Consider the following 11,899-nt stretch of genomic DNA (forward strand, 5'->3'; position numbering starts at 1 on the left):
AGGTGCTGTGACCTTCATTATCACTGGATTGCAATCCAAATGAAACACCTATAGGATATTTTAAATCAACTTGTTAGAGTTTTCCTCCAAGATCATCATCAAAACTTAACATGAGGGGAATCTTTAGAAAAAAAAGTGCCAGGACTAGGAGAATCAAGGCATATTTAAGCTTTTCTAGTGCTAGAACTGATTTTGACCTCCCTGAAAAAACCCCGTTCACAGCAGTGCTTCTCTGCTGGGTGCCTGTCAGTGCAAGAGAAACCACAGAAAAAACTAAAGGCTAAGAATTCCAGCGTACCCCAAGATATTAGGATGAAAACACCTTACTAAGACACTTCATGTTGGTATTTCCTCAAATTTGTCTCCAGGAACTAAATGGAATTCAGTGAAATGTTTGTTGAAGTGACAGGAACAGGACTCTTTGTACCTTTGTATGAGTGTCTGTGCTGGCCTCAGTGTGATCTGGACAGCAGGCCGCAGATGGTCCATGGACATCAAAATGAACCAAGTGGCCTCTAACCTCAACCATCAAAGACATCCTCAGACTCCTTATTAATGGTAAAATGGCCTGTATTTATATAGCGCTTTTACTAGTCCCTAAGGACCCCAAAGCGCTTTACATATCCAGTCATCCACCCATTCACACACACATTCACACACTGGTGATGGCAAGCTACATTGTAGCCACAGCCACCCTGGGGCGCACTGACAGAGGCGAGGCTGCCGGACACTGGCGCCACCGGGCCCTCTGACCACCACCAGTAGGCAACGGGTGAAGTGTCTTGCCCAAGGACACAACGACCGAGACTGTCCGAGCCGGGGCTCGAACCGGCAACCTTCCGATTACAAGGCGAACTCCTAACTCTTGAGCCACGATCGCTTCGAGTTTTATTCACTCTGAGTGTAGAGTTCGGAATTTTAGACTTTCTGAAAGTCGGAAACGCTTACTGAACATATACATTACTATCAACTCACTGAAGTGACATCTTATCCCCACTTCTTCCTGTTTGAGCATCTCTGCTTCTATTCATATCAAAAAAATGATAGAAAGAAGTAGACAAATCAAGATCTACAGAAAGTAACACTTTCCCAGGCTACCGCCTGGCCTTAAATATTCCCAACACATTTTTACCTTCTAACACCTGCCCAGCATGTTATTGTGGACTTTTTATCCATGAAATGAAAATGATTTGCAAATGCTATAAACACATATTTTATTCAAAATAGGGGACAGAAACGATATCCAGTGTTTAAACAGAGAAAAGAGAAATATTAGCTCATGTAATTTCAGTATCTCTGGTAACATGTCATCTTGACCCTATGCCTACAGGGCGAACCATTTCTCACTCATCATCGATAACTCCACAGTTTTGCCTTCTTCTCAGGTTAAGAGCCTTGGTGTCACATTAGACAGTTCACTTTCCTACAAGTCTCACATCAGGAATCTCACCCGTTCTGCCTATTTCCATCTACGCAACATTAACAGATTACGTCCTTCTCTTTCCACACAGTCCACGTCCATTCTTGTCCACGGTCTTGTTACCTCCCGTATTGACTACTGCAATTCTCTTTTGCATGGTCTCCCCCAAAAATCCCTCCATAAGCTTCAACTGGTTCACAACTCTGCTGCTCGCATTATCACCAGAACCCCGTCCTACCAGCACATCACCCCTGTTCTTCAGGAACTTCACTTCTTCTGCTCACCTTCAAGGCCATTCATAACCTCGCACCTCCTTACGTTTCTGACCTGTTAAGCACTACCTTTCCTGCCCGCTCACTTCGATCTTCTTCTGTCCAGCTTGTTGTGCCTTATTTTGGCCTCACCACCACAGGAAGCAGAGCTTTTAGCTGCTCTGCTCCCAGGCTGTGGAGCTCTACCACCAGATATAAGAAACATTGGTTCTCTCCCCCAGTTTAAATCTCAACTCAAAACCCATCAGTTCAAATCTGTATATTCACTGTTCGTTAATTATATCCTGTGCTTTTGTTTTATTGTTCTTCATAGTGTCATTGTTATATTATGTGTTTTTATCTATTGTACAGTGTCCTTGGGTGACTTGAAAGGCGCTTTATAAATAAAATGTATTATTATTATTATTATTATTATTATTATTATTATTATTATTATTATTATTATTATTATTATTGTTGTTGTTGTTGTATTATGTGTATGTGTTAGTCCCCGTAGGGAAATTACTCCTCTGCATTTAACCCATTCACCCATTATTATTATTAAAGCATCTCTTCATCCTAAATAGCTCATGTTTTGACACTTTGCTCATCCAGCTGGCCACAGAACAACCTCACCAGGCAGTTATTGGGCGTAAACATTTAGTAGCATCTAATCTCAATGCGAATATAAGTATATGCAGTCCAGGCTTTTTGAATTTGTCCTTCACAATCTGTTCATAATCACTCCCAATTCACTATAATGCAATGCATCTTGCTTTACAGATGCCACAATGGGCATGAAAGCTGATGGTGAAGGTGCAAAATGATTAAAAGAAAACTTCTTGATTTGCTTCTGACTGTTGAGTGAACTATTTAATGTCCTGTGGGGAGAGAAAATAAGTCAACAAAGAGGTGATACCACTCAGACCCACATTTTCTTACTAACAGCTTATTCAGTATTTCTGGCATTTGTTCAATGCAGCAGAAAGTCTGTCGATCAGTCCCTTTGTATTCAGCTCTGTTAAATGGCACCACGCCTCTTTGCATCTTTATGTCTCCTCCAAGTCGCTCAGAACTATGAGACATTTAACGCGTTACGCATTTCATTGCTAACTTGTAGGAAAGAAAGAGTGGGATACTTGGACAGATGGAGACACGTAACCACATTTATCTAAGTTAGTGTGAAACAAGGTTTGCATGTGCTCTGCTTGCTCTGCTGTGTCGGGATGAATCCCTGACAGAGCACAGAGGAGTTTCATTCAAGGTCAACAGGATATCAGAGGGAAACATAGAGTATCGATGGGCGTTTTATCCCATCGATGAAGCATTGACTTACTCGTTGAAACTGCTGTTACAGGTCAACAAATGAGATCAAAAGGTCACTGGGTTTTTTAAGGATTTTTTTACACCCGCTTGTGATTTATATAGAAGAATTTTCTGCCCATGTGAAGTGGGCAATCTACAGCAGTGTGGAGTTCTGAGATGAGCTTTTCTCATTTGAAATAAAAGTGGAAGGCCACAAGGTCACACTCCCCATGTGTTACACTGACAAAAGACAACCTTACAAGTGCAGTGTGTCCTTCCTTTTCCTTAATGTGAATCCACAACAGGTCTTTATGTCTAGAGCGAGCAAGAGAGATTTATGTCACCTGCTCAACAGCTATGAAGGAGAGATTAAAAATGAACAGAACCTGGTGAAGGAGGTTTTTTAAGCCTGTTTTTACAAAAAAAACATAATTTAAATGCTAATTTTAACCAAAATGTGTTTTAAATTAGATGGAAAATTGTCTTCAGGGGAAGCTACATGAGCCACTAGATTAAATTATACTGGCAGACATACATGCCAAAGTGCATATAAAGGACAATGTAGAACAATAGACAATAGAAAAATGGGCCTGGTAGAAGCCAAGAGTATTACAAGGTGAAGTAGCATTGGATATCTCCCAAATTATCTGGAGAAACTAAAACAATGCATGAATAAACTAAAAGTATCCTAAAGTATTCATTGATTGGGCTCATAATTAGCATTATTGGCATGCTGCATTCAGTATAATTTGAAAGAACAGTTTATCATGTTTTTCAAATCATTAAAAACAGTTTTAGACACCAATTTATTGTCTGAGTTGAACAACAAGAGACATATTTTGCATATTGAGTAAATTTGATCAACAGAACTGGGCTTGATCTTTCCTTTTCCGTCCTGGAGGGTCCTTCTACTTGGATAAAGCTTGTCATAGTTATTAAATGCCATTATGAAGACGAAGGTTGCCAAGCTTGGCACAGTCAGTACAGCAAAATCCGTGATATAGCATAATTTTTGTTACTGAATGGAAGGATACGATTTTAGAATTGTGGAAGTACTTTTTCAGATCTCTTTGAGGCATCTCGATGGGGACAGACTTAATGTATCTGAAAAATATCCCAAATATTTTTGCTATACAGGGAGCCTATACAGTAGATGTTCAGTTTGGCCAAATAGCAGCGCTGTTTTAACTCTTCAAATCAACATGAAATAATCACAGGAAAGTGTTTAAACAGAGATTATTAACACATTTATATGTAAACGCATATTAGCCGCCTAGCTTAATCGTTTCTGCTGATTAAGGACCTTGGACTGTACTTCATACGTTTTTTTGCTCACTGCCGACTTTTGGGCTTTAAATATATTATCTCCCCCTGCTGGCAATGCAACTTCTTCGTGCGTGTCCATTTGATTTTTTTTTTTTTCTAATTTCTTGATTAATCAGCGATTATGTAATTCTCTTCCTGAAATATTTCAGTTACCCTAAAAATGCAGGATGTAAAACAAAATGAAAAATATCCATCAGGATGAAATAAATCAGTAAAAACACAAGGAAGCATGCAAGGACTTTAACCATCAGTGGATGTATTCCAGTTGCCCAGCAGCTCCCTGAAGGGTTGTCTACACACGAAGCAATCCACTTGCCCTGCATTACTTTTAATCTGACAGGTGGTCACTAGCAGATATTGCAGGTTCTGGTTGCCTAGGTAACTCTGTGATGTATTTACTACTCAAAGGAAGCTGTGAGCTGTGTAGGAACAAATGTACAATGACATTTCACTTCACTAACTGAGAAGCAAGATTCTTTACACGTTTGGCACTGCAGCTAATACTACACAGTAATAATTTGTAAAGAAGTGAAATCTGTGAATATGATGCATCTTTTAAGTAAAACTAATCCAATCACATTTACTAACAAGTTACTTACATTTCAGTAGTGTGTATGATGTAACTGCATCAGTCGTTGGCATCGAAAGTTTTTTCAAGGGATGTTTGCTTGACCAACTTTCCCCTTCTCAGAATGCAACTAATGAAAGATAAAATAAAGGATATGAGATATTACGCAATGATAACTTAAATTATTTCAGTTTATTAAAAAAATAAACATTACTGCAGCTTTCAGTGTAAATCGAATTCTCTATGCTTTGAAAACTCTGACATTCTGATGTCACAGGACTGTCAGTTAGGTGGTAACTGGTATACAGACTGCTGCTGCTGCTGGTTGATATTTCTTTACTGCTGTTGATGTTTTAAATGGGGGCGGTATAAAAAATCTATATATGACTGGAGGGGGTGTTATCTTGTCCCGAGGCAGAAAACCAGTCGAAAGCTGACCCAACATGATCCATCTGTTCAGGTTAAAAGCTTTAACTGAACCAAACTCATGAGAGATGTTTAACTGTAGACCAGCAGGATTGATTCCCCCCTCAAAACAGGATAGCAATAATAATTAAAAAATATTTTTTAACTTAATCTGTATTTTTAAATATTGCCCACAAAGACTAATATTTTACATTTTACAAAAAATCATTGCCATCATGTTTATATTTTACATTACGGTGCCAAACATCCAGATTAGCATCATCAGGGTTGCAGATGGGTCGAGGTTAGAGGAAATCAGCGGATAATCTGACTTTTAAACCAAAACATGAGCACAAAAGTATAAGTTAGTATATTAAATATAACTCATATTAAAGCATTACTATCAATAACGGTGTAACCCAAAGTTTTCTTTATTATTTTATTGTGCTTGTAAGTAAACCACTTTTTTGTGTGTGTTAACACACAAATCAAACTTTTTATTTTTCGTCAGTAAGAACTATCTCAAAATTTAAGTGTTCACCTTAATTAGTCCCAGAATGAGCAGATTTAAAGTGATTGTACAATTTTTTTCACACAATATGGCTGCTTTCGAAGCTTTGGTGTGTCATATGTGTTATTAATCTAATAAATGTTGTATAAAAATATTTGAGAAAGCTTTCAGATTCTGCATCAATATGACCGAACACAAGCCCACAAAGTTGGACACCACCTCTGTTAAGCAGACCTGGTCATTTCTCCAATATTGTACAGAATTAGAATTAACAGTAAATTGGAAGATGACAGTATAGTCGCATGTTAGCAGTTAAGGGGATGATTACCTGATCTGATATCTTTCAAAATGTGTGTGAACAAGCGCATGATGGCACAGGCAACGACAATTTTTGAATACCTAATAAAAAGAGTGGTTGTTGGGGTTTTTTTGGCTGTGAAGGATTTTTAAACAGTCCTTGAGGATTTTCGACCCAGCAGTCCACTGACAGACTGACTGTGTGCAGCTGAAGGATTTTCAAGAGCATTGTTGTGCTCCACAGGAGGATCTGCAAGGTCACAAAGGAACCCCAAAAGTTTCTAAGAAACTAAAGTTCTCTATAACACAGAGGCTGATATTAACGTCAATGATTCCCCTGTCAGGGGAACAGAATGCACAACAATGGTGTGCATCACAGGGCTGGAAGGAGACAAAGAAATCTGTTGTCCATCTGCAGTTTGCTAAAGATTACATTGACTACTTGTATGTGGCTTAAGGGGGTCAATTCAGAAAGCCAAGCATATGCACTGGAGTTCTGCAGTCATATTTATATAGAGTCGCTGCCGTATAATGAAGGACTGACTGTGTACAACACTAATTCTTTACAAGTATATAAATTGAGGGTCTTGTACATTGACAAAATTTTTCGATTAAAGTGTGAGAAATATCTCCACAGGGCCTTTATCGGTTTTCCACAGCACACTGAGGAGAATATTGAATTTTTTTTTTCAGCTGCAAGGACAAACTCTGCATGAAGGCCACGCTCAATATAACACGCCGAGAATGTGTGTCTGTGAGAGACGAGCACTTGACTGTCACACACGCACACAGATGAAGGCACTTAAGTTGGCACACTGAGAGGTGACAGTTTGTATAGTCGGACAGAACAGGCCATTACACAGTGATCACACATTTGCAGGATATTTAAGTGAAGCCATTCACTCTATAAGTGTGCCGCATCCTTGGAAACACTTGCAGACCAGTGACAGCAACAACTCTAACACATTTGATGCAGTCGTCTCGGGGGAGAACTGTTAGCTAAGCTCATTATTGCTGGTTTTATTCTTGATTAAGCCCATTAACTAGAAATCCTGTGAACTTTGAATTCCTGTTGATCGCTGTCCAACTTTTTACTCTGATTTCCCTCCCTCAGGCAGCCATTGGTTCCACATCAGTCAGACTGCAGAGACTTGAAACCTGCTGCTGATAGATAATCCATCACAGTCAACACGGAGTCACCTTTTATTTTATTCAGTTATAAGTGCATATTGAAAAGTTTGCACTGCACTGCCAGGCAACAATAACTGAACTCTTGACAGAAACCAAATCAGACACGAGGTTCACTGTGATAGATTAGGTATTTGCAGCCACTTACGACACTGTGCAAGTTGACTCGCACAAAAATGAATGAATGCATCAAAGAGTGCAGAAGAAACACATTAAGCCTCTTAAAGGTATGGCTGGGGAAATGGTTTTCAGCAGTGAAAAAGGTGTGATTTATGTCCTTTCACAGCCTAAATGTGTAGCTTTTCCTGTTCTCAGAGAAAAGGTCCAAATAAGCTGACCTCTTGTTTGTTGTCTTAGTAAACTGATGGATTTACAATATTAGGTTTTGGAGCTAAATTAAGCCGTAATACGGCTGGCAGTTCAAGAAAGTGGTTACATCCACAAGAAAATTGGTTGACAAGTGGATGATTTTCACATGTTTGGGTTTTACATAACTAGTGCTGAGTTGTCAGTCTGTAGCCCATATTCAGCCTCCCCATGAAGAGTGTGCTTTCAGGACATAGTTTTGTAATAAAACCCATAACGCCCCACAGAATGTCTTGCTTCCACGGCTGCTAACAGTGCTGTCAGCTGAAGTGACAATCACACTGGTGCTACCAAAGTGTGGCTCAGGAGTAGTTCAGCCATTTTTACAAGCATTTGTGAGCACATTGCATGCAAATTGCATGTATGCAAGAAACTAACACCAAACTGAAGTGTACTCAGTCACTGACATACTGTTAAAAAATACATATTTGTAACAGAGCAAAAAATAAAGTCCAGGATTATTTATCACCCAAATACTATCTTCATTATTAAGCATTTTTTAAATCAAGTTTGCTGAAACTGGAAAGCAGCATTTTTGTAAAAAGCTGCTTAACTTTCAGTAGGGTTGGTAGCTGCTTTGGATTGTAGGAGGTTAAGTTTTGATCTTTGGGTAATTAACTAAAGCCTAACTGTTTTCTGGTCTGTTGGCAGGCGATGATCATTAGGATGTTTGTTTATGAGAACATGAAGTGCAGAAGCCAGGACTGATTTGGTCACACTACCAACGAAGAAGCACATGTCTACAAAATATTTCAGTAGAATTTGGTGGTATGATCAAACTGATATCTGAACTCGTCACAACATGACTACTGAACGGCTTTCATACACAAGCTTGTGGTCAGTGCTAACAAGCACCTGAGCAACAATGCAGATATCCATCCTTAGTTATTTTGGAACTAGTTTGAGAGAAAAATACAGTGGATCGATCCTGGGGGGGCTTTGGTGTAGCCTCAAGCCTGAAATACATATGTTTGAATCTGCCTCATACATACTTACCCTCAGTGGTGGATCGGTTGGTTCACAATTATAGCTTGATAGCTTTTCTTTAAACTGTATCTACTGTATGTAGTTTTGACACACAATGGTCCATGATTTTATAAAGCTATTAAACTCTGTTTTATTTCTTTATATTTCAGATTTATGAGCAAGATGACCTGTCAGAGCAGATGGCCAGTCTAGAAGGGCTGATGCAGCAACTCAATGCCATAACAGGCTCCGCCTTCTAACATCTGAGCCCGGCCCGGCCCTGAATCACGGCCTAGTCTGGAACCCTTCTTCAAGCCTCGATGTCACCTGTTGTCTGGTCTTTCAAGGCACCAACAGGTCAATCTGGGTTTAAAGATGCCTCTGTGGAATCAGATCTCCGTTTGTGCTGGGTTAAGTCTGTTTGGTTTCTACTGGTCTTGGCTACTATCCACTGGGACCGGGATTGGAAAAAGGAAATTCGAAAGAGGATAAACACTACAGCACACAGCATCAAGAACAGGACCAGTGTTGAGGGGCGTCTTTAGGAGTTTAAACTGAAACCCCTTTAGACCCCTCAACCTCAAACACAAAACTAAAAAAACCCAATGCCTAGCGCCTCGACTTAATGAAACAGGGGGAAAGGATTATCACAAAAAAAGAAGACAAAATTACAAGATCCCTCCTGTTTCTCTTATTTGTGATATTTATTAGCATCCTTCTCCGCTGAGTTATCTTCAACTCAGTTACTGTGACTGTACCTCACTTATTTTTCATTATCGCCACTCCGTTTTGTCTTTTCTTTTTCTTTGGGTATTCCAACTTTGCGCATTTACGGGATGTGCATATGGTTTGAAAATGCAACACAAACCTAAGTGAGAAATGGAAAATACATCCTCAGCCACCAAAGTTTCAACAAAACTTTTTTTTTTCATGTGGATTCAAGGTTGTCTGTTATAACAGAGCGAGGTGATTCACTACGACATTTTTTCTCATCGTTTATCTTTTTCTGTCTTACACAAAACAGTATGATTTGACTGAAACACACATCACCCAAGCCCAAGATACCCTTCCACGTTCTGGGTCTTGAGATTAAAATTGTAAAGTCTGGTCTGAATCATCTGGATCTGGATTCTACTAACTTTTTCTTACAGGACTGTATAAAAACCTCTTTAGACTCCCACAGTTGGTTGCTGCTCCTGACCAAGCCTTTACTCTCCCTAACGCAGAAAATGTCCAATATTTACCCACAAGGACTTGTGTCGTTGCCAAATTCTCATCTCTGAAAGCTTACTGTAACTTTTTTTTGCTAGTTGTTCAAGTCTGGCCTAAAAATGGACTTGAAGTGGGTGAAAAAGATACGATTTGAGGAACAAGGTGGAGCTGGTTTGAGATGATCAATTCCATTGTGGAACAAAGAAATGTCTCCGGTTGAAATACAGCAATTGTTCATGTCAAACGTATGTTCAGTCACTCTAAACATGTTAGTCGCAAAGTGCAGCATCGCCCCCCTGTTGTCTGGAGGACTAAAGAAGGGTTACAGTCTGTGAATATCAGTGCTGTTGGTCTTTGGGACACTAGTTCACGTGTTCACCAAAGATACATTTTGTAGGACACTCACTGAATCATGGTTATTCTATCAAAAACATAATAAGCACTACCAAAATCGAGAAAAGGGTAATTAAGTCATGATCATAAGACAACAGTTTTGACTCTGAGATCACAAAACAATAATTTTGTTTTCTGTCATTAAGTTGTATGCATAATTAGCTTCAAAGCAACCACAGCAGGGCGCTGTGTTGCTCTTGTCAAAAATGGAAGAAAAAGAGATTTGATGTTACCTTTATTATTAATGTTTTTATTGGGGTTGGAGATGATGGGGCAGCCACTGATGACGACTGATGAGACAGATCTCTGTCATTGTTTATTTTTTCACTGTGCCATTTTACAGTGTCTGGCTGGATGTGAGTGTGCTGTATCTGGGCTTGCTTTTGATGAATCCATATTTATTTTTCATGAGACAAACACGAGTGTACCTCTGCCGACCTTGATCAACCACCTGGAACAATGGCAAAACCGTCAGCTTCACTTAGAGTTTTCTTCAGGTGGTTCTGTTTTTATACAAAAAACGATAAGAGAAAATGTGACAAAAAGATCAACACAAATAATGCATAATCCACAAAGTATATTTTTACATTTGATGTCCTGTCAGAGCTGAGTTTTTTTAAGTCAGGTTTTTTTAACCACATTTCTGCAGAGAGCTACTTTAACCACAGTGAAATATGATAGCCTCCAGCCTTTGAACATGTCAGACATTTAGTTTAATTCAAAAATTCTTTGTTAACTGGTATAAAGAAGCCCTTTTGTGCCATTTGTAGTTTTAATAGAAGCCGTTTAAGAAAAGGTTGACTGAGGAAACAAATTGCAAAGAGGGAATTTAAACCTGAAGCAACTGCATTCAAGGTGTCCTCTGTAGCATCAGTGCAAAGCATATGTACCTCCCTGTTCTTTAAAACAACTGCATTTGCATTGACAGCAGGCCAGAGAACCTGATTTTGAAAATTTGATGGAGGTGAGATGGGTGGGGATGTTTTTGTTTCTCTTTCTGAAAGAGAAATCATATTTGTGAAAAGCGGCATTAGGACAGTGAAGAAGGTGTACACTGTAAAAAAAAAAAAAAAATCCTAACAAATTGATCTGCGCTGGAGTTTTTGTGAAGGTCTCACTTCTTTCTTTGCTGCTGCAGCAATCTGTTTTTCTAAATATCACCCCCTCATTCTTGCAACATAATTGGAAGTATGTGGAACTACACCACCTGTAACAGTCACATTTGACCACCTGGCTAAACGACTGGTAAGGATAGTCATTTTGTCTGCCTGCAGAAAACCAGGAATTCAAAATGACAAATGATTCATTAATCAGTAGGGAGAAAAAAAAAACAGGCAATCAGTATGCTCTGTATTTGACTCCATCACCCCAGTCTCCATATTGTAATTTACAGACCTTTATCTTTCTGTGATAAAAGGAAAAAGCCTGAGGGAGACAGAGAGAGGCAGAGCCATGAATTGATATTCAGGGGTGGTTTGTATGTGCGAGTTAGGGCACAGAGGAATGAGCCCGTGAATTCATTATAACGTAGTTTCAAATATTATGATTCAAGCTCACGCTCGCTGGGCCGTTACGCCGGCGGAGAAAAGTCCCGGGCACGGAAGGGATGGAAAGGTAACATCTCGGTAGTGCGAGCGCGGGTATGAAAAGCGAGCGAACGCTGGCAGACAGGCGGTGAGGGGATCAAACTC

At 39.5% G+C, this 11,899-nt stretch overlaps 1 protein-coding gene across 1 annotated transcript in view; it reads left to right on the forward strand.

Annotated features, from left to right (window-relative positions):
* The window catches only part of dcc (DCC netrin 1 receptor), a 145,666-nt gene extending 135,956 nt beyond the window's left edge, over positions 1 to 9,710 (forward strand). Inside the window, exon 23 of the mRNA XM_085461002.1 lies at positions 8,774 to 9,710. Within this exon, the coding sequence (XP_085317128.1) occupies positions 8,774 to 8,863 (90 nt within the window). The 3' untranslated portion in view covers positions 8,864 to 9,710. The remainder of the gene's footprint in view (positions 1 to 8,773) is intronic.
* The last annotated feature ends 2,189 nt before the right edge of the window (positions 9,711 to 11,899 follow it).

The sequence above is a fragment of the Copadichromis virginalis genome, linkage group LG7, assembly GCF_057382275.1.
Source record: "Copadichromis virginalis isolate Kocher_CV1m ecotype Utaka linkage group LG7, C_Virginalis_male_GT1.1, whole genome shotgun sequence".
NCBI classification, from domain to species: domain Eukaryota; kingdom Metazoa; phylum Chordata; class Actinopteri; order Cichliformes; family Cichlidae; genus Copadichromis; species Copadichromis virginalis.